We start from the raw sequence: 27,698 nt of genomic DNA, 5'->3' as shown, positions 1-27,698 counted from the left end.
TTTTATTCCTAGTGTCCTCTCTTCCATCGTCCACTTGCTTCTCAAAAAGCATTGAACGAGAATATCGATCACTTCCACACATAATAGATTAGAAGAGTTCTGTTCAAGACTGAGCTCATCACCTCCACCAAGGCCATCAAAAGTAGGATGTCAGCACTGCTTGAAGTTCCCCAACCTGTTGTATAGATTGATGCTCAGCATTTTTTGCAGGATTTGACTTGCATGTTTCAAATTCTTTTTTATAATAATTCCCAAAGCAACCAAAGTAATTTATAGGTTATTACTCTGTAATCACAATTTGACTGTGACATTTCTCTGTAAACTTAACTGATTATTTTTATGCCATTAAACAAACGTCTAAAATTGTCCCTTAAAATACCCTTGAAGGACATTTATATTCCATAGACAATACTCTTGTCCAAGCACCAGGGGGGTATTCCATGAACGCAGCGAAAGGAAAATCAAGGCTTATTTTGATAATTCACGATCATTTCAGTTCGAGTTCCGTTCCCTGAATGTCGCTGAATGAAATCACTGGTTACCATGGCATCTTAGGCCTCAGAACTAAACTGGCACCTACCAGGTTAACTGTCAAGATTAAGTTAGATGCGTGTCAAAAATGTCCAACAGGTGGAAACAAAATCCTGAAAGACAGTTTCATCAAGTGTCTTTTTGGAAACATTCGGTCTGACCTAATGTGACAGACATTGATTTGTGACAAATGTGACAAAGCATGAATTTACGTTTAACTTAAAGGCAGCTGGGGACCGATCCTGCGGATAACGCGGAATGGATTATGGTGGTAAGGAATGTAAGGAGGTCTTTGGAAATGGAGAATAGATAGATAGAGGTGGTTGCCCGCTTGGATGTGACGAGTTTTAGAATATCATCAGGGGAGAGGGGGGAAAGAGCTGATCAACCAGAGACCAAGTGTGCAGTGGGTTGGGGAGGAGTGGTAGCAGTGCTGGCGAGAGGTAGAGTGAAAGAGCTGCTAATGTCATCAACCTTCTTTTCAACATATGTGACAGTCATCCGCAGACAGAGAGGAGGGGGGAGGACGTGGGTTGAGTAGTGAGGAAAATGTGAAGAACAGTTTTCTTGGGTTAGTGGCAGAGGATTGAATTTTGGAATGGTAGTAAGAAGCTTTAGCAGCTGATGAAGAGGAGGTGTAGTTGAGGAGAAGAGAGGTATCACTCTGATAAAATAAACAACCCCCCCCCTCCACACACCCCGCTGAGCTATTGTAGCAGCGAAAGAGAGTATACACCATACCATGCCAACTATGAATGCCCTTCATAGGAAAGACTGCCTGTTTAGCAGTTAAAAATAGATGTATGGAGTCATATTGAGTTCAAGTTCATATTGAGTGTTCATATTTTTGTTACAGAGGATTATGATAAGCATTGACTGGGTAACCCACATTGTAGTTATTTTATTTACCAATGCCCTTAGTTCTCTAAATGCATGTATTTATGTATGTTGTACCAGCATCTGTAAATGTTTTATTCCAGTTATTCAACACATCCTGCATTTCACTTTCTTCAAAAGAAACAATAAAAACAAATATTCCATAAACATAATAACACAAATGCAAATAAAACAGCTGTTTAATAAGCCTGTTACTTTCCGAAATGTTGTGGCAACATTTAGAGAATGTTTTGTGCTGTTTGGGAAAGTTTGGAATGTGGTGGAATACCACCTGTACACAACCACCTTGGTAAAAGGATAATTCTTTCAGTTTGTCTTAACTGCACATCTCTTCTAAACATAACTGCAGAGTCAATAAACTTGTTGAATTCATACATTTTCAGAAAAAAAACTACTACCCTACTCCCAGCTTTTACTCCCAAGTTAGTAAAAGCTACACTACAGTACTTGATGCAATGATGCTTAAGTTATGCGGACAACCTTAGGCAACATACTGCATGGGAAGAATTAGATAAAGCAAGGGCTGTGTTACAGAGGTGAGCAGTGGTATGATATGAACTGGAAGTGGAGTCAAGATTCTGGTGATGTGTAATTATTTGGCACAGTAGAGGCAGGCTGCATCGGTGTCTGAGCCAGCCCCAATCCAATTCCTTGTAATTATGGATATTTATTTGCTTTGGTTTTTAGTGCATGCTATCAGGAGTCGAACCAACACAACTGTTTATCATCGACCAGATAGGTGATGTAGACTGCATATATTGTATGAGGTTGTAATGACCATGGAAAGGCAAGTCAAAAGGGAAGGAAATTAAACATGATTGGTATAGGCTACATAGAGTGATAGAGTACTGCCAGTAGTATTGTGAGGAGTGCTTTGAATGTACCAGTGTGAATCATGCTTTTGTCGTTTATGCCCTGACTCCATCCCAAAATCTCCCTCCCTTCACTTTGCTCATGCTGTTGAGAAATAAAGTAAAGGGTAGCGGCCATGAGTTATTAGTCTGTAAAACATAGGCCTACATTCTTTTTTTCTCAGGTTTCCTATACAAACGTAACATTTTACACCCAAAAGACAACGCATTTGTTGATTGATAATGACACTAACACATTAAACAGGCAGGAGGGGGCAGCAGTGCAACAATAACAGTTCAGGGTCAAATTGCTTTGACGTTCTACCCTTTTTAAAATACAATGATTTTGAATCTAGTCTAGAGGAGTAAATAATGACATTATTTATCCCAGTAAAAATGCAATCCAACAGTAATAAGAAAAATAGAGCATCGTTTAGTTGTTTTACAGTAGGTCAATAAATGTGCAAAGTTCCAGATAGTTCCAGGTTTCTTCTTGTTTGACCAGGTTGTGGCTTTTTATGTGCCAAAATAAACTTCTCTTCATCCTTGCAGGAAAAAAAACGTCAGCTTTTATCGTTAAGGAGGGCATGGATCCTTTTCTACTAGTTTATAGTACATATTATAAAACACACCAGACTAACCAGTGCCACTTTGATTAATTTAAAGTAGGAGTTTGGAGTCTAGATGTGGCACTCGTGTTTTAAATGAGTACTGCACAGTGAGCTTTCACAACCATAGCTTGCAACACTCCAAGCAAGACTTTCCTCCAGTAGAGGGCAGTAAAGGCCCAGTGTTGGATAAAGTCACTCATGATGAAGAGGTTGCTGGTGAGGCCTTAATAGTAACCTGATTTAACTTCAAAACAATAATATATTCAGTTTGTTTTCTCCACCGTGTGCTCTCAGTCTTCCTCCCACCAGTCACATGCTCTACCAACTGAGCAACAGAGGACCAGAATGTAGAGGTGTATTTTAGTATTTTATTTGAGAGGACAATGAATTATAGCAACAATGGATACTTTTTGGTATCAACTTAATCATAACAAAATTTGGTATGTGCTTAGTCATTCTTTTTATAATAATTCCCAAAGCAACCGACAAGTCATTTATAGGTTATTATTCTATAATCACAATTTTACTCTTGGTAAACTTAACTGAGAATTTTTATGCCATAAGATAAAATTGTCCCTTAATAGTAATATGCTGCTGTCAGAAACCCACAATGTGCATCAATGTCCTCTTCACTTCTTAATTAACAGTTGTTGGGGTTTCTCGCACAGATAAACCGGAGTGACGTCGCACAGCTGGTATTCAACCAGCCCACTGCAAAAAGAAACATAACAATTATAATTATTATAAAATTATTAACAACAATAAAATCAACTGTATCTAAGACCATTTGAGTTGCATGAGATTTCATTTGGAGTAACTGTGCTTGAATGATATTCTCACATGTGGGGTGCAGGTAGAGGCAGGGGTAGCTGGTCGCAGTACTCTGAGAATGCCAGTTGGTGTAGTAGAACCCTGAGCGGTCGACCCACATCCAGCGGCTCTGAGTAGAGGAGCAGAGATTACAACTTCAGGTACAACTTGTAAGGATCATGCATTCATGGAAGGAGCAACACAGCTAAACGTGTGGGTAGAGGCCCCCAAAAAATTTCCAAACTTTTTTTGAGGAGTTTATATAGTGGTTTATTATCACAAATAGCAGTAGGTGTACAGAATCAATCAACATTTGAGAGGTAATTTTATCCATCTGAAAAGTATCCTACTCTTTCAACTACCGTACTTGTCTCTCTTTCAGGCACGTCCTCAAATATCACACTTAAGAACTATTTTTTCCTGGTCAGGTGGTTACATGGTTAGGCCCAAGCACGCCATCATATCCTTGGCACAAGTATACCATGACTGAGGCTTAGTTGCTCTGCTTATTAGGAGGTGACTCTCACCTGGAGGTAGAATCCACCGAGCCAGGTAGATGAACCGCCAGCGGTCGTTGTTATCTGTTGCAGGAAGCGGTACTCAGAGGGGTTGTGGACAGAAGCCAGGCTGGCCTGAAAATTGGCGCAGTATTCCTGGAAGGTGAGAGGTGAGATTAGTTATCTTGTCAAGCAACATTTAGGCATCTGTTATTGATCACGCAAATATTTAAATAAACAGGTTTCATTATTATTGTAATGACTTATGACTTTTTCAAGCTTTTGAACATTTGTAAAATGACGTGTTTATTACCTCTGCATCGTGCCATGACATAGCAGTTTTCACAAACATGAAACAGCGAGACTGGTAACTGAACCAACCGTCAGCAACCGGGCAATAAACAGACCTCGCTGTCAAGAAAAAGAAAGCAAACAGATTACCACAGTGAAGAGAGAAAGAGAGAGAGAAACTATCGTTTTTAACTGCTTACTACTATTTTTGATGAACTTGTTTTGATACTAATGTCTTCAGCACCATCATCAAAAGCATCAGTCTTCAGAACACTATTACTAGGCCTGGATAGTCAACAGCAAGACAACACAATGATGATGAAATGTAACATGGATTTGTATTCATTGCTAGTTTTTAAACGGTTATTGTTAGTGTCACACATTTGATTTGTAGTCCTGTAAAATGATGTCTGAGAAAGTACAATTGCCAAATTATCCATCTATTATCATCTATTTGTTTATGTTTTGTTTAAGTGTGGTGTTGTCTACCTTCAGGAAGAGCAGCCTCTACTTCATTTCCTTGTTCCACCGCTTCCACTGAACAAAAGAGAGCCAAGTAGACAGTTTTCATCAAAGATATGTTGCACAGATTAAGCCTAGTCTTGGACTAAATCATATTTTTTATAGTAAATCTCAATGCATTTTAGTCTAGGATTCGGCTTAATCTGTGTTTGGGAAACTGGCCCTAAGTGTTTTAGCAGGGTAATAGGGCTTAGTTAATCAAGTCTACATCAGTATGCTGCTGTATTGTTGGTAGTTTTGAAGAGACATCATCACTATCATATGCAGAGACGCAAGAGGACTTGGTTTACATTATTGACGTTGTTATATCAAATGTCTTGAAAAGCATACACATCTAAATGCATTTTTTTTACAAACCTGGAAAACGTTCCTCCAGTTTCACCACCTCCACAGTCTCACTCTCAACAGGAACTGAAAAGACAAACAAGAAAAATAAATCAGTATTCCATACCAATCAAAGTAACCTGTGCATTACTTAAGGGGGAGGCCGGTGGAGGTAGAAGATCAGATTTCTCATTGTAATGCCACCCCCCCCTCTCCCCCTGTTTCTCCCATATTGTCAGCGTCCTTGAGCCTCGGAAACAAGCTATATAAATGTAATGAATTATTTATTTATTTTATTATTAATGCATGGAATGGGATGAGGAATGCACTGATACAATGAGCCCGTCCTCCGATCTTCTAGCTCCACCAGCCTCCCCTGCTGCAGTGGTTGAATTGCTGAGTTTGTGTCCTTCTGATGAAAGATGCAGGATGAAGTCTCACCTGCCGCTGCTCTCACAGAGAAGGCAACACAGAGGAGGGCAGAGAGGATCAGAAGAACCTTCATGGTGACGCTGGTAGTCTGGAAGAGTCTGTTGGGAAGAGAGGTCACACTTGGTGAATTGTATAGGACCACCTTAAACCATCACAACCGTTGTTTTTTCGGTTGATTTAAAAGAAAACAGATTACCACAGTGAAGAGAGAGAGAGAGAGAGAGAGAGAGAGAGAGAGAGAGAGAGAGAGAGAGAGAGAGAGAGAGAGAGAGAGAGAGAGAGAGAGAGAGAGAGAGAGAGAGAGAGAGAGAGAGATGAGCAAAGTTGAATAAGTAGGGAGCGGGAGCCTTACCTTTGGTAGGTAAATCACAGTGACTTCTTCTTAGGTAGGCAGGTGATGCTGTGAAGAGTGGAGGTTCCTCTACTGTTTATATACAGTATGGTCCTGTCCTGCATGTTATCACTTCTGCATGTCCCTAATGATGAGATAATAAATAGTGGACTTTGAGATTTTGCTGAGTGTTGGTATAATTAATAGTGGTAAAGCAATAAGGATATGAAACATAAATGGAAATTGATATCATAGTTGTGCACAAGGTCACAAGGAGTATAACATTTGAAAAGAGAGTGGTTTGCATCTAAACTTGAACACAGTTTGGATGCAACTAAAGAAATAAAAGGAAACAAAAAAGAATGTGGCCAACAAACTTCTTGGGAGTAGCCATTAATAAAGGTTTATTATGAGTAGTTTTCCCCTGGAAGTGAGGTCCACAGTAAACCTGGGGTCCAGAGATGTTCTTGGTCAAGAATAACTCCTGGCCCTCATGATATGAAATTGAGGTTTGAGCAAGGTTGCATTTTAGATTTAGTTGTGTACCTCTCCACACGTATTCATGAAAATCCACTATTCCACTATTTAGCGCTAATCAAATCCTCTGGTGACAAGGGTGTATATTTTCACCCTGCCTTGTCTTCTATACAAAGCTAAAACCACGTAGTTGCCTGTGATAATACAATGAAAATCGGTTTCTTGTATCATCCAAGTTCATATTAAAAGTTCTTGTGAATATCCAAACGTTTTAATACCTAATACATAGAATCTGCTGCAAATATACAACAACAAGAATGTAGTTTATGGTCCAAAGCAATGTCACAATATAATCTCTGGATTTGTAATGGTCTGTTCCAACTGAATTTCATCCAATGTGAGATGTATGTGGTGTAGAGCTTGATTATTAGAGAGTTTGATTATTGTGGTCTTAAGTTTACCAAGAGTCAAATTGTGATTATAGAATAATAACCTATAAATGACTTGTCGGTTGCTTTGGGAATTATTATAAAAAGAATGACTAAGCACATACCAAATTTAAAGTTGATACCAAAAAGTATCCATTGTTGCTATAATCCATTGTCCTCTCAAATAAAATACTAAAATACACCTCTACATTCTGGTCCTCTGTTGCTCAGTTGGTAGAGCATGTGACTGAACACGCCCCTTTAAGAAAGTGTTTGGTGGGAGGAAGACTGAGAGCACACGGTGGAGAAAACAAACTGAATATATTATTGTTTTGAAGTTAAATCAGGTTACTATTAAGGCCTCACCAGCAACCTCTTCATCATGAGTGACTTTATCCAACACGGGGCCTTTACTGCCCTCTACTGGATGAAAGTCTTGCTTGGAGTGTTGCAAGCTATGGTTGTGAAAGCTCACTGTGCAGTATGCATGTAAAACAGGAGTGCCACATCTAGACTCCAAACTCCTACTTTAAATCAATCAAAGTGGCACTGTTGTCGTTAGTCTGGTGTGTTTTATAATATGTACTATAAACTAGTAGAAAAGGAACATTTCTGAAGAAACATTGTGTGTGATAGTGGAAGAAGTTCTCACAGGGGACTGTTCCAATGATTTAAAACACTGGACTGGCACTTGTATCGTTGTTGCATTGGAGTGACTGAAGGCAGTGCCAGACTGAGAACTACACCTTTCAATGCACGGCAGTGGAGAGAATAGATCCCTCCCTGCCCCCTAAAAAAGCCCATGGGGAAGCTGAGAGCAACATTGGCCACGGATGCCCATGGACAATCCCACCCAGATGCTGAACTCCAAACCCACACCACTCACCTTGGCAAAGACCATGGAGGTTCTTCTCTAGCTGGCGTCACGGCGACTGTTGAAGTCATCCTGTACTGTAAGAAGTAGGCTAGTGAAATCATTTCAATCCACAGTAGGCTATTATTCTACAGAAAATCTACAAATCAATTAATGAATCATTATTTTTGATTCCACACAACATTACTGTTTATTACAAAAGCATTGATCTTTTCTATAATCTATTATATCTCTAACAAAGTTCGCTAGCTAACTAACAAGTTTGGCTAGCGTAGTAAACACACACACACACGCTCACACACACACACACACACACACACACACACACACCATAACTTGTGTACATTCGTACACAACAAACAAAACCACTAAGTCAGCTAACAAAAACAAACAAACAAACAAGCTTCTAACAAAGCTGGGGGCCGTTCCACTAAAGGTGGATCAGTATATCGGCGATTGAAATAAATCAGGCGATCAGGCAACTCGGGATTGGAATTCAAGCCTCAGGTGATTCCTCGAACGAGGATCAGGCTTGTGTGATGAGTGTTCACAGAACACCGGCTTACAAATCTTCGATATGGGCGCGTGCACGCAGACATAAAGAGCCCCGAAGAGTCGATCTGTCGAAATGAAGATACTCCACTCTGCAGGGGTACTACATTTGCGCAGCATTCCGAATTATTGATCTTTATGACGATGGAAAAATAAGATGTAAAATAGTGCAATACTGCCGCAATTAACAAGGCGAGGGAAATGGTTTGGCAATTGCTGACCGATTAAATGCGTAGGTCATACTAGCCCCAGTTATTGTTATATGTTCATATTTTAATAAATGAATATTTACTACTGTGGTGATATACGCAGCAGGCTACCAGCCGTCATGTTGTCACAATGGCCTAGTGGTACCGACCGCTGCCGTGGTATTTATTCGTCATTTTTAGACAGTGGTTCGAATCCCTCTTCGGACACACTTTTTACTGCATTTCGTTGTCTGAATCTAATCTAAAATCTCATCTAAAAAAGTATGTAGGCTATAAAATTATGGTGCAGGCTAATTTACAAGAACTGACACGATTACAATGGTGTTTGAAGCCTTTGCATGAAATCTTCGGTTAAATGTAAAAAAAAAAAAAAAAGAATCACTTAGTCAAGTCTCGAACACGCAACCTTTGGAACTCTAGCTGGTTGCCTTAAACACTGCGCCAGCCAGACCGCTGTGATGACAACAATGCAAGTTGAGAGAGTTACTTTTTTTTTTACACTCTTTTATTTATTGATCTATCGATCTATCTATCACACTTTCAAAATATCAAGTTATCTATCACACAATCAAACTATCTATCGATCTATCTCGTGTGAAGTGGGAACTAATATTTCCTAAAAGACACATGAGGAACTGTCGTTCGGGATGTAGTTTCCGCCTGTGAGCCTTTTTTGACGGACGCATTACTTTAGCCAGTCTTTTAGCCTGCTCGCGACCAGGCTAATTATATCTGACTCAGAAGGAGCTCAACCAAGCAGCGAATTATTTGAGCCACATTGATGGAACCGAACGCAAGCTAACATTATCGCCAATTAGAACTTTATCGAGGCTTAGAAGATAATCCACCTTAGTGGAATGGGCCCCTGGCTAACAAGCTAACACCTGTGTGGTAAACACACCTACACACAGTGAGTAAATAACGCGTAACTCACTCTTGGTGTATCGGCAACAAACATACAAACTTGTTTGGTTAGCTTAGTGAACATTCACACAGCTTAGTAGCATGTAACTCACTTAACCAAAAACAAAGCGTGTATCTACAGACCACAGTGTCCTGAATAGTATGTTCATCAACAACACTTTCTCTGTGGATACGGTCATTGATGGCACTGTCCTCTCGTCAACAAACAGGCACACGCACATGGCTATTTATGAGGGTGTGGCAGTGGTGTGCAGTCAGGTGAGGCAGGGTAGGCAGTGCCTCACCCAGGCATTTAAGAAAGAAAAAGAATATCAGTCTTTTTAAAATATTTTTATTTATTTTTCTCATTATTCTTAACTTTAATGTGTTAAAATGTTGTTAAAATAAAATTAAATGATGTAAAATGTGTTGTTTTAAAAATATAATGCATGCCCTGGCACCAGGAGAGTTTGCTCCCAAAGCTAGCTGATTGCTGGCGAGAGGCTGAGGCAGACTGTGCTTGTGCCTCTATGTGCTATGCGAAGTGATAGACCAACAGTTTCGTAGGTTTGCGCATGCGTAGTCTGTTCTCACATTGTCTTCATTGATGGACGTTGAGGCACCGTGCAGGCTGCCTCTGACAGCATGATTGACAGTTTGCGTTTGGCTTGCCGTAGCGGCATCCTCTGCTGTTCGCGCCGCGGTTCTACATTTCCCCAGCAGTAGCTCCATCAATCGTGGGAATTATGTCGAACTTTTACATTTGATGGCAGAAAAGGATGAGAAATTAGCCGCACATTTGCCTACGCATGTTACATATGCTTAAGATAATGTAGGCTATTGCGTGCCGGTTCAAATGCTGTAAATCCTGTGTTGTTGATGCAGGTGAATTTATATTGTCATTGAGCTGTTTTGCGTGCTGCTGTAAATCCTGTTGAGATGCAGGTGAATGTAGGCAATGCCATACAGGCTGTTGCGCTACGCTATGTGTAGTTATGAGATAACAATACATTTGACATTTTTGACCAGCTATTTGATAGTATAGTATATATGGGCTATGTGATTGACTTTATAGTATAGTATATTAGCCTACATTACATTACAGTCATTTAGCCGACGCTTTTATTCAAAGCGACTTACAATAATTGCATTTAACGTAGGAGTGTACTGCTTTTTTAAGGCAAAATGAAGAATAGCAAACTAAAAATACAATAGGTGCTTAACAGGGAGGATCCTGGTAGTAGGCCTACTTCTTGAAGAAGTGAGTTTCGAGCCTGCGTTAAAAGATATAAGGGCTATTGATTGCCTTTATAGTATGCGCTATGCCATTTGAAGTCTGGCTGCTGCGTTACTCGCATTTTTTTTTTATTTATAGCTCACTGCCTACCCAGCCAATGACCTCACTGCACGTTACTGGGGTGTGGGTGGGGTGTGGCCGAAACAGAAGTGATTATGCCCCAACACAAATACGAATACTACCCCCCACCCAAGTTTGCTAACAAAGTGTAGGTATTTAGTGAATGTAAAACTGTTGTTTATGATATCGAGTGGGTTCTTCATCGCTTCAACTTTCTTCATATGCAAAAAAACTGACTTAAAAAAGACTTGTTTGGCTCGATTGCCGGGTTTCTCAATTCCCAACATGTGGACCTTTTCACCAAGCCGTGAGATCGTTCTATCTGGGAAATATGGTGAGATGTGATAAAAATAATTCAAGAGGGCACTTTGTGAGTGGCAGGGCAAAACATTTTGCCCCCCACACCCATTTTAATAAGTGAATCAGTGTTAAAAAAAAAATGACACAACCTCTCTGAAGGTAGACAAAACAACGAGACCCAGACTCATAAAACTGTTGGACCAAAGTGCTGGTGCCTATTTAGAGTCAAGAGCAAGCTGCAAACAGATCTGTAACTAATGTGACAAAAAAAATAATAGAGACACAGTTTTGAGTTCATCACATTTCAAAAAGAACAAAGGCAAAGTCATCACAGATCACAGACGTTGAAAATGTTTAAGTTAATAGAATGACGTGTAAGAAATACTGTACAGAGGCCATTGTTCATTTTTCACTTTCATGATTTTTTACTTCCAACCCAAACCGTACTGTTCTGGGCCAGATATTTTGTCTTCATATTGTCCATTCCAGCACTGTCCCAGCAACAACCAAGGCAGCCAAGTACAGCCTGGTACTAGTGTTATTCAGGTATTACAGTTCATCCTCATGATGCCATGAGTACACACATTGACAACAGGATGGAAGCTAGGACCATTTGGATCAAGTCTCAGTTCATGACCACCTTACACATAATGCAACACATCTAATGATTATAAAACACAGTTTTATAAGTAGAGGCAGAGAGATTGCTTGGGGCTTTATGGTCCAATAGGAGAGCATGGTCTTGTGCTTCCGATGCAATGCATTCCCATTGGCTGGACGTCCTTGCAGCCTCCTGATTAGCTGATTAGTGTTGGGTCACAAGTAAGGACTGTTGATTGGACAATCGCTGATTTGACCGAGACCTAGAATCTGGCCTCACGTAACACATCGTGGTTATCTCTTTCTCCACTTTCAAGGTAAAACCCTTTATTTTGTTTCCCCTTGCACAACCTGTGGAGATATACGATGAACATCACTCAGGTGGATATTCAATACACTTGATAGCATTTAGCTATTGTAGCCTTGATAGCATTTAGCTATTGTAGCATTGATAGCGTTTAGCCATGGCAGCCGTTATATAATTTAGCCATTGCAGAATAGATCGTATTTAGCCATTGTAGCACCGATAGCATTCAGCCATTGTAGCATTGATAGCATGTAGCCATTGCAGCCATTATATAATCTAGCCATTGCAGCATTGATAGCATGTAGCAACTGTAGCATTGATAGCATTCAGCCATTGCAGCATTGATAGCGTTTAGCCATTGCAGCCTTTATATCATTTAGCCATTGTAGCATTGTTAGCATGTAGCCGTTATAGCCTTTATATCATTTAGCCATTGTAGCATTTACATCATTTAGCCATTGTAGCATTGTTAGCATGTAGCCGTTGTAGCATTGTTAGCACGTAGCCGTTGCAGCCTAGAAGGTGTCGTACCCTCGACATCTCTGCATCTGGTCCAGGGTCTCTGGCAGCTCTTGGTTGAAGGTCTCGGGGAGGAAGAGGTTCAACACAGAGGAGAACACTGTCAGACTTCCCATAAGGATGTAGGGGAGGAACTTGTTGACGCTGCCTGTCAAAACAAACAAACAGGCGAGAGCATTATGACAGGTGTGTATTCCAATCAATTCTATACAACTAATAAACATGATCAATCGGTGGGATTGTCAATAACAACGTTGACTACCTATAGCCTACCGAGCACGCTGACAAGGGGCTGTGTACCAGGGGAGGCTGCTGGAGGTAAAAGGTACAGGCTCATTGTAATGCATGTAATGTAATGAGGAATGGTATCAAACACGTGTTTGTGCATTAAAATGAGCCCGACCTCCAATGTCGACTTCCAGCGGCCTCCTCAGCTGTGTACCTACTAGGGGTGTACAGAGACGTCATTATCTGTATCTGTATGTGTTCAACCAACACAATTATCTGTATCTGTATCTGTATTCGGATAGACCAGAAAAGGGTATTTTATAACCTTTGTCAATGCAATCTTTGTGCCTTCAAAACATTACATTTATTTAATATGGGCATATAATTAATTATTAAATATATTTTCACATTCTCATACTGTACATTGCGCATCTCTCTCTCTCTCTCTCTCTCTCTCTCTCTCTCTCTCTCTCTCTCTCTCTCTCTCTCTCTCACAACTTCGGGTAGAATCTGTATCTGTTTCCATTGCATTGTTTGTGCTTGTCCCGAATAACGTATTTGTATTCGGTCACATCCCTAGTACCTACCTAGGTAGATGACGTAAGGGGCTGTGATGCTCCCGATGCGCGCCGCAGAGGAACACATGCCGATGCCCACGTTCCGGAGCACGGTGGGGTAGATCTCTGCCGTGTAGATGTAGACAGTGCAGAATGCCATGGTGAAGCCAAACTTCCCCACCATCTCTAGGGCCAAGGCCAGGCCCTGGAGATCTACAGGGAGGACAGGACACAGGTTAGAGAGACCAGACCATGGAGATCTACAGGGAGGACAGGACACAGGTTAGAGAGACCAGACCCTGGAGATCTACAGGGAGGACAGGACACAGGTTAGAGAGACCAGACCATGGAGATCTACAGGGAGGACAGGACACAGGTTAGAGAGACCAGACCATGGAGATCTACAGGGAGGACAGGAGACAGGTTAGAGAATAGAGATGGTCAGAGCCAAGGCCAGGCCCTGAGCAGAGGAGACAGATTAGAGATGGCCAGGTCCTGCAGATCTAAAGGGAGGACAGGAGGCATGAAAGAGGAAAACTATGTAGAGTGAGTGAGTGCGCATGTATAAACCAACGCCTTACCGGGAGGGAGGAGTTGGATCAAGAGCAGAAACCCTCCTCCTATTAAGAGGAAGCTGGACAATAGGAGTCTTCTGGGACATTTCTTGAGAAGCAGTGTGGCCACGATGTAGGCTGGTACCTCCGTAGCAGCTGACAGGAAACAGTTGAGGTAAGGATCGCCACTCAGGTTGGAGGTGTTCAAAGATAGTCCAAAGTATCCCATGTTGACTGCCATCCTAAACAGTGATGAAGACAGACCGAGTCAAACTAAAGACTGTGTGTGTGTGTGTGTGTGTGTGTGTGTGTGTGTGTCTGCGTGCGTGCGTGCGTGCGCGTGTGTGTGTGTGTGTGTAAAGCGCTCACCATAGAAGCAGACACATCAATGTGATGCATCGTATGTTGCCGGTTCTCAGGACATCAAACATGGTGTGTTTCTTTGTCGATGACGACACTACGTCCAGCTATAAGAACACAAAGGAGGGCTTAGTTGGACCTTCAACTTCTTCAACTTCCTGAGAGAAGTGTGATATCAGGGACATATTCTTAGTCTTTGAGAAAACAGCAAACAAGCAGGTAAAGTAGTACCGTATGGCTGACCATGACCATTTTTATAGGTCCTAAAAAAACATTTGTGCCAAATCATCTCAGTAACTTCAAAGGAGTCAGAGTTCATTTGAGGTGATTTGGCCACAAATGTAGAACCTTTGTTGTTGTTTTTTTGTTAGCAGTGGCTAAAGTTAGCTGGAGTTAGCAGTGGCCATTTAAACAACACTGAACCAGGAATGACAGTTTCTCCTGGCTCATGGACTACTTTCAAGTTAAGGAACCGATATGACTATAAGGTGTAAAACAGTGACCTATCCCTTTTCAGCTGTCATAATAACCACCTCCAGAAGCACTGTGATGTGGTCAGAAACACAGCAGAGTCTCACCCCGGTGCCTTTGAAGATGACTTCCGGAGCCTCCACTCGGTTCTTCTCAGCAGCGTGTCTCAGCAAGGCCTCCGCCTCCTCCACCCTCCCCTGAGACAGCAGCCATCTTGGGGACTCTGGGATGAACCTACAATAGAGAAGCTCATCAATCAAACGTAGCGAAGGCCAAAGTCCAAAATAGGTTGCTTTACTTGAATATCCACAGGATGGTAAAAAGTCGAAGTCTTAAGCACTGAATTTAAAGTGTGTTGTGACCCTGTGGAAATGCTCTTTTAAACTCAAATAAACGTGTAACAGAACATTGTCTCCTGTACATCAAAACAAATGGATCACAAACAAATGTTACTAGGGCATGTCTGCTTTATTGGGATCGAGACAGTAGAGATTGACAGCAAGGATGGATGAGAGAGAGGAGGGATGACGTGCAGGATATGTCGACGGCCGAAATCGAACCGGGGACCAAGCTCCCCAACAACAAATATATTTGACTGAGTTTTGAACATACCACCACAAAGGGATGTAGACTATGAGGACAGTAGACAAGATGATGAGCAGCGTCCGCCAGTCCCTCACGGCGTACGCGATCCAGGGGAGGGTCATGTAACCGATGCAGTAGTGCAGAAAGGTCCCCAGAGTGGTGAAGAGGACGCGCATCGACTTACTCAGCACCTCCGTCCCTGGATTAAGGATAAAACACCCGTTAATGGACCCCATCAGTGAACAATGAACATTTATAGATTGGTTGGAATCTCAAAAGCATCTCAAAATGTGCTTTCCATTAAATGCAAATAACAACAGGAGGTGACAGGATGGAAACAATCTGTTAGTTGGTGCCTTTCGCTGAACATTTGCGGTTGGGAAGTTTATTAGAAGGAATTGCATGAGAAACGTACATTTGAGGTTACAATTTGAGTTCCAAATTGTAGCATAAAAAAGTTTGGACCCCTCCTTACCCAGTACAAACGCAGAGATGTAGAGAGATATCTGAAAGGCACCGACGAATAGAAAGACGACGCAGAAAACCAGCCACGACTGAGCGAAGGACTGAAGCAGGACAAAGACGAACTCGCCAGCCAGAGAGATGAACACCAACTTCTTTCTCCCAAACCTGAAGAGAAAATAAAGCAGTGTGAATTCACCCACACATGGGAGAGAAAAAACATATCTATCTATCTTATTTATTGTTTAGTGCCATTGAGACAGAAAGGGAGCGAGGGAGTCCTGGGGGGAATGGAGCAGCATACAATGAAACTACAGAGCGAATACAGAAATACACCTGCAATAATGCATAACCGGATGCTCTTCTGTTCAAGCTGTATTTCACATCCCCCCCTCAATCAAACTCAGTGTCCAGCTCCATTCCTCTTAAGTTGCAATAATGCATAACCGAATGCATGTGCTTACACTCCAAAATAAATGAAATAAAACTGAGCTACACATTAATTAAAACATGCTGAGTAGGAAGAAGGTTGTTTTTGTCCTTTCGTACCAGGGTGCTGGTGTTGTTTGAATAACCGAAAGGCCCGTCGAGATAAGAGATGCCTATTTTTGGACAGCAGATGGTGCTATTGACATCATGAAACAGACAACAGTCTGCTGAGCAACTGCATTTACATTTTTATATTTAAGCCGTTTAGCAGACGCTTGTATCCAACAATCAGAACATTTGTCTCAGTAGGTGAATCAACTGTCATCAGTCAATCGTAAGGAAAACGATAATAACTTGCGTTTAGGTATTGGGTACTTAAGTATTTTTCGATAAGAACATGGAGTAGAGGATGTTAATGTAAACCAGCAGAGGTAGTTAGACGGTTAGTAGCCTGCAGGTAGAAGCCGTACCTGTCAGAGAGCTGTCCAGAGACTAGGGAGCCGAGCAGGTAGCCCATGAAGAGGGTGGAGGAAGCGAAGGGAACCTTCCATTCATCCTCACACACCAGGTCCCACTGCAGAAACAGGAGACATATCTATTATCTGAAAACAACAGGTTTGAGTACAAGTACAGGTACAGGTACAGCTATGGGTAAAGGTAAAGGTAAAGGTATAGTAATGGGTACAGGTAAAATGACAGGTACAGGTAAAGGTACGGGTGTGTGTACAGGTACAGTACAGCACCAGTAGAAAATAGAGCACTGGTGACGTAGAGATACGAAAGAATAATATTAAAAGGCTGAACTTGCAGTATACTCTAAATATATTCCTTGTATTGTAATATAATACATATTTTGTTAGCTGGTTATATTGACTGCTTGCATTCCATTGGGATGCATGCTGTGATGTCAAGTTTCAGGTAATTATTAAATTCATTAAGACCTAACAGAAGCAGGACACTTTCTTCTCACTGATTAAATGTATTGCAATACTGTATTTACATGGCCTTTGTGAGGCAAACACACACGCGCACACACTTCACATGTTAAATTCAATGTTAAAAGACTAATATTGATGTAACGTTGGATAATGATCATCAAATTACAACCATAAACCATCCTTTTACACACATTAATACAATGTTTGGTGTGGAACATTGCTGCACCATAACATTTTCTGTCATGACCTATACAAGGATAAAACCAAAAAACAATATAATTCTAACTTATTCTAACCTTATTTACCCCAAGTGATACCATCGTACTGATGCACAACCCCCACGCACACACACACACACACACACACACACACACACACACACACACACACACACACACACACACACACACACACACACACACACACAAACCTCAGTGACGATGGTGGAGTGGTAGATGTCTCTGCTGTAGCTCCATCCATCCACACAGCCCTCCCGCTCCAGCCCCGTGAGGTTGACGTCCCGGCCAGGGACGGAGCCCAGAGCAGACAGGTTCCTGACCACGTCCAGCCTGTACCTCCAGCAGCTTTCATTCGCCACGTCCCGCCCCTCCACCTCCCGCAGAGGGATGATGGCCTTCCTCCACGCCTCACTCAGGTTGCTGCCCTCCGGGATCAGACACTGGTGTTGGGGAGTGGCGCCCACGAACACAATGTACAGCCCGTGGAAGCCGGTCGAGATATAGATGGCGTTGAGAAGGATGAAGGTCCACCAGAAGTAAGGTCCGCTCTGCCCCAGGAAGGCCGTCGCTTCGTCATAGTCCACCATTTTCTTGGGTGCTTCTGAGTCTTCTTAAAAGGCTGAGTCAGGAAAAACAAGAGCTCAGGGAAAAGAAGAGCTTGTGAAAAGAAGTCAAGTTAAGAACAGCCTCAGTAAAGAACAGCCTCAGACCTGATGCAGTCCTCTCGCCCCCCTAACCAAGCTTCAGATCGCTGCAGGCTCCAATGCACCAGACCTGACCCGGTCCTCTCGCCCTCTAAACAAGCCTCCGATCGCAGCTGCCTCTTCCTCCACGTCCCAGAGTGTGGGTCAGAGTGTCAGTCTGTGGCCGGAGACTCTGGTATCCACCTTTATGCTGCCCAGAAGACCCAGGAGAGAGGGACCTGTTAGACATGTCTTACTCATTTCTCCTGATTAAATTGACATTCAAGTAGGGAGTAAAAATGATCAAAGAACTCAGATCAATTTAACTGCACCCGTTCTCTCCTTCCCCTCTATCCCCCCTCTCCTAAACACAACATTCCTCCCTTTTAAATACCCTGAGGAATGGCACACGCTTGTACTGTGAATGGATTTAAGTGGCATTAGGACTCAGACTGCTCCAATGCTGCAGGGGTGATGGGATTTATTTACTCTTACAACGAATGATTAATGAAACATTAATTGCTGACAAGATTATTTTACCTGACTAACCAAGCGTTGATGTGCACCATTAGAGATGTTCTCTGAATCAGCAGATCCTTTAGAGGGAGAAATGAACTCACATCACATCTGTCTTTATATTCATTATTATTCATCACATTATTCTAGATAGTTTATCGTTTTTGTTTATTTAAGTGTCACTACACAATAATGCAGCAATTCAATACACATTTATTTTGGGGTTTGTTGTACAAATAGTAGGAATATACCGATTTTAAAAATAACATTGCAAAACCAAAATAGAATGTGCAAAACATAAATTGAAATTAGGCATTTATAAAGAAACATCATGGGGGGTATAAGATGCTTAATACTCTCAACAATCAAATAAAATATTATATGTGACCTCATTGTCATTGGGTTTAGTTAATAGTTCAGGCAAACAGAAGTAATAGTCTTTTGTGACTTAATTATATTTAAAAAAAACATTTAAAAAACACAAGTAGGATGAAGACAAGCTTGACAGTCCCAGCTGTGTTAGAGGGATAAAGAAACAAACAGGTCTGAATCACAGTCTCTGATTGGAGACAATAGGGCAGATAAAGGACTCAGATCATTGATCATTCACTTGACTTTGATTGGCTTTGCTGCTACCTTGCCACACCCCTCACATGTAAAAGACAAATGGTGTTGTTGTTAATCATCTTCTTATAGTACTACAGTGTTGTTTTTAATCATCGTCTTACAGTGGTACAGTGGCCTACTGTTATCTGCAATGTGGACAGACGATCCAGTTTCCTCTAAAGCAAAAACAAAAGTACTTAAAGTTGCTCCTATACATGTGGAGTACAGTCTTGTCTCTTGCTTTCATTCAACCTTCATTTAATCAGGAAATGTATTGAGATACAGTCATGGACCAAAATATTGGCACCCCTGCACTTCTGTCAGATAATGCACCATTTCTCCCAGAAAATTGTTGCAATTACAAATGCATTGATATTCACATGTTTATTTATTTTGTTTGCATTGGAACATCACAAAAAGGTAGAGGAAGGTACACAATTATTGTAACAGTCAAGAAATTGTAAGAAATAATTGTATTTCAAGGATGTAATGCTTCTTTCATTTGTATTTAAACTCACCTCACGCAGATTACAGGTGCTGGCAATATAGAAACGCTGAGCATGAAGAAAAGAAAGAAGAACAAAGAATTGTCTGAGGATTTGAGAAACAAAATTGTGGAAAAGCATCTAGACAATCTCCAGAGATCTTAATGTTCCTGTGTCCACTGTGCGCTATGTCATCAAGAAGTGTACAGCCCATGTCACTGTAGCGAACCTCCCTGGACGTGGATGGAAGATTGCAAAAAAATATTGTGTAAAACGGGTCAGGAGCCTTCCTATAATGCTGTCTGATAACAACCCCCACCTTCTAATTGGATACTGTTGGGGAGCAAGCCAAAGTCACCCAGACCCAGACCAATACCAAGAGGCCAGAAACAGACAAAAAATTACTTTATTAAAACTTTATTAGAATAAATAGTCAATGCTAGCATGAGAGTCTTTCAAAACAACAGAGTCCGGTGGGTTAGAATAGTCCCAAAAAATCATGACTGGGGCGCCGCCCAAGATAAGATCCTGGCTGCACCCTGACGTCTCGGCCTCTCGTCGCGGCCTGACACGTCCCACGGCCCGGTCCCACGGCCCGGCTCTGGTAGTTCCACTGGGGAGGACAGGGGAGGGAAACTCAGCTTAATCTAGTATTAACATGTTGTGATGCTAGATGTTCATAGCGAAATTGTTCTTAGATCTAGCCTGCTAGCAGCTGTTTTGCGTGTGTTTTGATTCAGAGCTCTCCCGAAACCGTGTTCACCCATTCGAATGGAAAGGGCAAGTTGCTAAATTCTCCTCTTCCTAAGTAGCACAGGGATGTGTCGTTTTTGATTGTAGCCCCCCCGGTACGTTAGGGTTTAGTTTAGGTTTAAACATGGAATTCAAAAAGTGAAAGTAACCAGAACGAGTCGAAAAGTGCACAGCACCGGGGATGACCAGGTGTCCTCCCATCCAAGTACTAACATGGCCCAACCATGCTTAGCTTCCACGGTGGTTTGAGATGTACTAACGTTCAAATAACCATATCTTCTTCAATTATCTTCAATGTATGACACATAATTTGAAAGCTTACAATCTGTACTTTTGTTGTTCTATGTTAATGCAACATTAAAGTCAAGGAAAGTATCATTTTCATTGAAGTTACTTTGTTTGTAATTGTTCTCAAGTAGACTTAACAATGAAACGAAGGGGAGATATTGAAGAATTCCTCATAAAGAAGAAACCTCAGGCACAGAACAGTGAAATAACAGTTTCATTATTAAAAAATAATAGTAATACATTTTGCAATGCTGCACATAAGATATGTTGATGAGAATATCATAAACAAGGGGACATGTCAATCAGAATTTTTTATGTAGACACTGACTAGACAGTGCAAAATGAAAAGGTCATATGCACGTTGCTTACAAGGTGAAAGAGTTAATGTAGCCAACAAAAACAACCTTGTGTAGCCTAACTGTACTATTTAAGAAAAGTAATTGTTTCCCCTTTGTAGTCTAAATGTTGAAGAGAGAGGTCGGTGGCGGCCTTCATTTTTGACTGCCCCCCCCCCCCCCCCCCCGCCCAATTTAACTTGTCCCTACCTGTGCCACCCACCTGAAAATGATCTGGCTCCGCCCCTGGGATCGCCACACGTCACCAGCGTGCAAACGGCACTGGGACCCACAGGGTATATATACGTTCAACGAGAGTATGGGGGAATACTCTATAGAAGGCACTTAGCTCTGGGAAGGGTGCCTGTCTTCGTACCCTCCCGAATTCCCAACAGGCGTTCTTTTGTGTCTGTCACAGCGTTGTGTGTCCGTCTGGTAACTGTCTGGTATCCGTCTGGTATCTGTCTAGTTGCCGCCTGACTGAGGTGGCAGAAGAGACTGTAACAACATGTCTATTCTTACGTCACTGTGACAATTGCAACAAAGGATTGTTGGAATGGTGGATAAAAAAACTCAATCAACTTCCAAACAAATTCAAGCTGACCTGCAGACACAGCTCTCACTCTCCGTCACAATCTGAATGAAATGGGACACTATGGTAGGAGACCCAGGAAGACCCCACTGCTGTCACATAGACATAAAAAAAGCTAGACTGGAGTTTGCCAAAACTTACCTGGGGAAGCCAAAATCATTCTGGGAGAACGCCCTGTGGACAGATGAGACCAAAATAGAGCTTTTTGGTCACGCACATCATTGTAGTGTTAACAGAAAATGAAATGAGGCCTTCAAAGAAAAGAACACGAACCCCTACAGTCAAACATGGTGGAGGTTCACAGATGTTTTGGGGTTGCTTTGCTGCTTATGGCACCGGATGCCTTGACTGTGTGCATGGCATCATGAAATCTGAAGAATACCAAATAATTTTGGGACGCAATGTAGGGCCCAGTGTCAGAAAGCTGGGTCTCCGTCAGTGGTCATGGGTCATCCAGCAAGGACCAAAGCACACTTCAAAAAGCACCCAGAAATGATTTAAGACAAACTCTGGAGAGTTCTGAAGTGGCCAGCAATGAGTCCAGATCTAATTCCCATAGAACACCTGTGGAGCGACCTCAAAGCAGCAGCTGAGAGAAAGCACCATTCAAATGTGAGAGACCTGGAGCAGTTGGCAAAAGAAGAGTGGTCCAAAATTCCAGTAGAGAGGGGAAAGAAACTCATTCATGGTTACTGGAAGCGATTGATTTCAGTTATTTTTTCCAAAGGGTGTGCTAACAAAAATTAAGTTGATAATGCAATCATTTTGTCCAGTCCTTTTTTGGAGTTCTGTGTGGAATGATATCCGATTTGGCATTTTTTCCTCAGATGTTTTGTGTTGTTCCAATGCAAACAAAAGAAATAAACATGTGAATACCAAAGCATTTGTAATTGCAACGATTTGGGAGAAGTTGTGCATTATCTGACAGAAGTGCAGGGGTGCCAATATTTTTGGCGATGACTATCTCTTTTACGAGGGAGACCTAATCATTATGGGCATTTTGTTTCACGGTTTGTGACGTTAGAATTATAAGGTTCTATCTCCATTTTTGTCAAAATTGAGTTTTTTACATAATCTGATCCATTAGGTGTTTATCATTTTTGAGTTAGTAATTAATAAAATACAAAGGTTCCATCTCGCAAAACATAATGGAATGTAAAAACTTTAACGTTCAATATCTCTGAACTGCCCTAAACGGAGATAGAACCTTATAATTCTAAGCTCACGAGTTATGCGACAGTCAACAACTGACCAATCTGATGTTATACAACGATTATGAGAATATTGTTTTTGAACGTTTTTTAAAAAATCTAAATGGAAAATCTGCACTCTCTGCTCTTTGCCATGTTGGATTGCCATTCTTCTTATTCGATGGTTGTTAGTGACATGTTAGTTGGAATTATGTAATGGTTATTTTTTCAACATTGACTTAAGGTCACCATTTGATGTTCATCATCTAATGTTGCAACATGATTGCACATGGGTTGATTAATTAACATTTGTTCAACATTGACAGTTGATGGTCAGCTTCATAACATCTCAGTTGAAAATGTCAGCAATGTCATTCCAACCTCACTTTATTTACCCCAAGTGATACCATCGTACTGACATGCTGTTACACCGAACACAGTAGAGCTCTCAGGTCTTCTGACGCTGGTTTTCTCTGTGTACCACGTGTACAAAAGAAGAGATTTGGTGAGGCTGCATTCTCATTTTATGCACCCAAATTGTGGAATGCACTGCCAGTTTACATTAGGGATGCAACCTCAGCACATTATGTTCAAGTCAAGACTAAAAACCCATCTTTTTAATATTGCCTTTAAATGACTAAATAATAACATTAAGATTATAAAAACCCATCCTTTTAATATTGCATTTAAATGACAAAATAATTAAATTATGATTATATAATGATTAAAGCACTTTGAGCTGCAACGTTTGCAGGTAAAGCGCTATACAAATAAAGTTATTATTATTATTATTATATTGAATAAACGAAACAACTTCCAGTAATAGGCTAATATTACCTCCATTTACAGTTACAGGTACAGATACTATGGAAATAAACCGGTGCTACTTTTTAACCGGTGATTTTTTTTTAAATTGCACTTTATATTTGCTTTCCTAATAATGTATTTTATTTTTAAATGTCAAAATAGCTATAGCTACAGATATACGTATGTATTAACTGCAAACTTCATTATGTAAAAAAAAAAAGAAAAAAAAAAGAAAACTGATTTCACATTTATAGTTACAGTAACCTAGAATCTGTGATGGCTAGTTTAAGCCGAGGTTATGCAGCGCCATGCATGATAAGCGTGGTCATCAGTGCATGTGGGAGACCTTACCTCACACGTTTATAATGAGCTTATAACCAGGGGTGCACATAACTTTTTGGGGCCAGTGCTCAGAGGAGCACCTAGGGATGCTGCTTGGTGCTCCCCGAGCTCGCGAGTCACGACCCGTCCCACAGGATGGATGAAAAAGGGATACATGGATAACTTATATTAGCAAAACGACATTTATTCATAAATAAAGATGAACAAACAAATGATTGTGTGCAAAACAAAATAAACAAATGCAAAATCAAATGACTGCTCTTTAAGCATGAAAGTCTGTCAGACTCCTTTAAACACAATGAAATCAACTGACATCTATTTAAGCACTAACTGAATGTCTGTTCTTTAAACACACTGAAATAAACGGACATCTCTTTAAGCACTGCTCTGTTCTGTAAACACTGAAATCAACTTTTCAACAAAAAGTTACAGCCTAAGCATTTATTTATGCTACAAGCTTAATCGTCATCATCACTGCTCTCTTGACTGCTGTAAATTATCACTGTCCTCAATTTCAACCATGGTAGAGGATGTTTTTTTTGTGATCATTTTTTTTTTCTTTGGTGCGCAACAGCGCCTTCATGCGGCTGATCTGCCGCGCAGCATGCATTTTGGCGACGCATGCGCACTGGCGCACCAGTTATGTGCACCCCTGCTTATAACACAGTCCAGCCGGGTTAGTGATTGGTTTCGCACAGATTCTTGCGCTGCCACGTAACGTAGAACCTCCTCTCATTTGGCAGAATCCTACGAGACATTCTGGGTCTTCAGTCAGCTCCCTACACTACAATTACGTAGAGAGGATTCTGTTAAACAATGACAAACAAACAAAAGAGGACGGGAACAGTGGATGAACCAAGAAATGCACTCTCTCTGTCTCTGTCTGTCTCGCTCTCTTTCTGTCTCTGTCTGTCTCTCTCTCTCTGTGTCTCTGTTTCTCTCTCTCTCTGTGTCTCTGTTTCTCTCTCTCTCTCTCTGTCTCTGTCAGTCTCTCTATCTGTCTCTCTCTCTGTCTCTGTCAGTCTCTCTATCTGTCTCTGTCTCTGTCAGTCTCTCTATCTCTATCTGTCTCTCTCTCTGTCAGTCTCTCTCTCTCTCTCTCTCTCTCTCTCTCTGTGTGTGTGTCTGTCTCTGGGGCAGTGTTCAGCATGAACTCACTACTTGGCATCATAGATGGCATCATGTTGTGTTGACAGTTAGTCGGCACACAGCATACATACACTCTGGATCTCCTCTCTCTATCTCTCTCTCTCTCTCTCTGCCTCTCTCTGCTTCTCTCTCTCTGCTTCTCTCTGCCTCTCTCTCTCTCTCTCTGCCTCTCTCTGCTTCTCTCTCTCTCTGCTTCTCTCTGCCTCTCTCTGCTTCTCCCTCCCCCAGTGTCCTCAACACAGACACTTCCTAGGGGGATGTAGGAGAGGAACTTGTTGAAACTGCTTGTCAACACAGACGCATACATTGATTATGTCTGACTTTGAAATAGTTTGTTTGAAGGACGTTCATTCCAATTTGTTGTATTTGTTAGTGAATATACTGGAGGTACTGTGTATGGAAACTTGTATGGTAGATCGTTAGTAGATTATCGTAAATTGTTGTTGATTATGACAATAGAATAGACTGTTCAGACTGTTTCTGGGCTGTTTTTTTATTTCTTTTTTGTATTGTATTTGTATCATTGTGTGAATAATTATAAATATGTTGCACCACCTCCTCCACTCCGATGTGTGTGTTAACAGCTGAAGTGAAGAGTGAATTTTTTGATTATGTGCGAACTATTATTATTGCATGAAGATGTGAATAATCTCTTTTGCATTTAAAACAATTCTACCGAGTGCCACAGCAGGGCTTCACAGTTTTTTTTGTGTTTTTTTTTACATTTTCGGAAAATGTGTGTGTGAGGATGAGTGAGAGAGTGTTTTGGCTGTGAGACTTATATTAGGGTCAAAGTCTAAGAGGCTACAGCTGCTGAATGCTATCAGAGTGACCTTTGACCTTTGACATTTGACTCACTTTACAGCATGAAGACAGGCTGAAGTGGGACAATAGACTCAAAAGGCTGATGGAGGTCGGAGCTGGTAGAACAGGCTCATTGTGATGTATGGAATGGAATAAGGAATGGTAGTTTAAGGTCATGTTCTCACATGAAAGTCTGAATCGAGACCCGGAGCAAGTGGATGTGTTGCATAAATACAACGTTGTTGCATAAATAATTTCTCTGATTTGCGTTCTCACAGCCCTTCGTGTAACCGAAGTAACATACGCAATCGAAGCAACAGACGTGGTAGTTGATTGGTCAGAAAAATAGAAAATTGCCCGTTCGTCCCTCTCTTATCCAGATCAACATGCGTGTGCTGTTGTTTTCCTATGGACAGCCTCGAGCAGCGTTCTCACCAAAAGCAAAGCGAAGCAAAGTGATGGATGCGTCGTTTCTAACCAAAGCGAAACCACCCTTTTCAAGTGGAGCATCTGACGGGTATTTGCTCCGGGAGTTACTTCGAATGTGCGTTCTCACAGCTCCAAACGACGCAGAGCAAAGCGAACTTTATCCTAAACTCCGTTTCAAGTGAAGCAAATGTTCTAGTGAGAACACCCCCTATTACCCGTCCTCCAATTTGTACCTCCACCAGCCTCCCCTGGGGCCAGACCTCTGTACAAGCCAGTCTATCATCAAGCCAGAAAAGCATATGCGACAGGCAGGGTTCGAACTTGGGTCTCTGCTACAGTCACCTCCGCCCTCCGCAGGAAGACACGTCCGGGTCACATCACATCCGGGTCATGTGACAAGGGGGCTCAAACCTGGGCTCTACCATCTACCATAAAATCTACCATCAGTGATTACAAATCACCTGCGCTACACATTTGTTTCACTAACTGAAGAGGAGACTGAAGCTATACCTATTCCCTATGAATATTATATATATATACACACACTACCGTTCAAAAGTTTGGGGTCACCCAGACAATTTCATGTTTTCCATGAAAACTCACACTTTTATTTATCAAATGAGTTGCAAAATGAATAGAAAATATAGTCAAGACATTGACATGGTTAGAAATAATGATTTTAATTTATTTTTATAAAGTTATTCAAACTTTGCTTTTGTCAAAGAATGCTCCCTTTGCAGCAAATTACAGCATTGCAGACCTTTGGCATTCTAGTTGAATGAATGAATGAATGAATGGTCTTTATTGTCATTGCTACAGTACAGGTACCAAACAACGAAATTTAGGAGGGGTGGCTCCCCTGGTGTTAGGAAAGAAAAAACACTTTAAAAAAACACTTTAAAAAAACACAAGAAGGGAAGGAGCTGGTTTACATAAATAAATGCTATGTACACTATCCACTATACTATACTGTACAGATAGACGACTAGGGTTGTCATATTGCACATAGTGTTATTGCACATTTATTTAAAGTGTCGCAGTTTGCAGGCTTGAAATGTACATATTTGTGCCTCAGCACTACACCTGATTTTTTCAGTCCAGCAGCTGCCATCAATCCGTCCAGACTGTCCAGGGCCCAGAACCTAGGTCTTTGCTGTGTTCAGGGCCTGGACGGCCCTGGGGTAGAAGCTGTTTGTAGCTGGGGTAGTTGTTAATGAGGTAATCTGAAGAAATTTCACCCCACGCTTCCTGAAGCACCTTCCACAAGTTGGAT

The 27,698-nt window shown here is 41.4% G+C and overlaps 2 protein-coding genes across 2 annotated transcripts; both read right to left on the bottom strand.

The window, feature by feature from the left end:
* Positions 1-3,244: 3,244 nt before the first annotated feature.
* LOC308174419 (ladderlectin-like) lies at positions 3,245-7,903 on the bottom strand (the record flags this gene model as incomplete). The annotated part of the gene is made up of 8 exons (XM_080549498.1): positions 3,245-3,601; positions 3,731-3,830; positions 4,228-4,353; positions 4,511-4,608; positions 4,978-5,025; positions 5,368-5,421; positions 5,776-5,854; positions 7,889-7,903. The coding sequence occupies 8 exons, from the start codon at positions 7,901-7,903 to the stop codon at positions 3,531-3,533; spliced, it is 591 nt and encodes a 196-aa protein (XP_080405624.1). The 3' UTR covers positions 3,245-3,530.
* A 4,716-nt stretch (positions 7,904-12,619) lies between these two features.
* Positions 12,620-18,033, bottom strand: slc22a5 (solute carrier family 22 member 5; the record flags this gene model as incomplete). Its single annotated transcript, XM_080549497.1, has 9 exons — positions 12,620-12,767; positions 13,435-13,621; positions 13,990-14,204; positions 14,332-14,429; positions 14,901-15,027; positions 15,406-15,577; positions 15,854-16,008; positions 16,740-16,843; positions 17,638-18,033. 9 exons carry the CDS (start codon positions 18,031-18,033, stop codon positions 12,620-12,622), a joined length of 1,602 nt encoding a protein of 533 aa, XP_080405623.1.
* Positions 18,034-27,698: the final 9,665 nt, after the last annotated feature.

This window comes from Nansenia antarctica (assembly GCF_963989245.1).
Source record: "Nansenia antarctica genome assembly, chromosome: 20".
Lineage (NCBI taxonomy): Eukaryota > Metazoa > Chordata > Actinopteri > Argentiniformes > Microstomatidae > Nansenia > Nansenia antarctica.
Note: the sequence above shows the minus strand (reverse complement) of the source record. Positions and strands in the feature narration are given on the sequence as shown.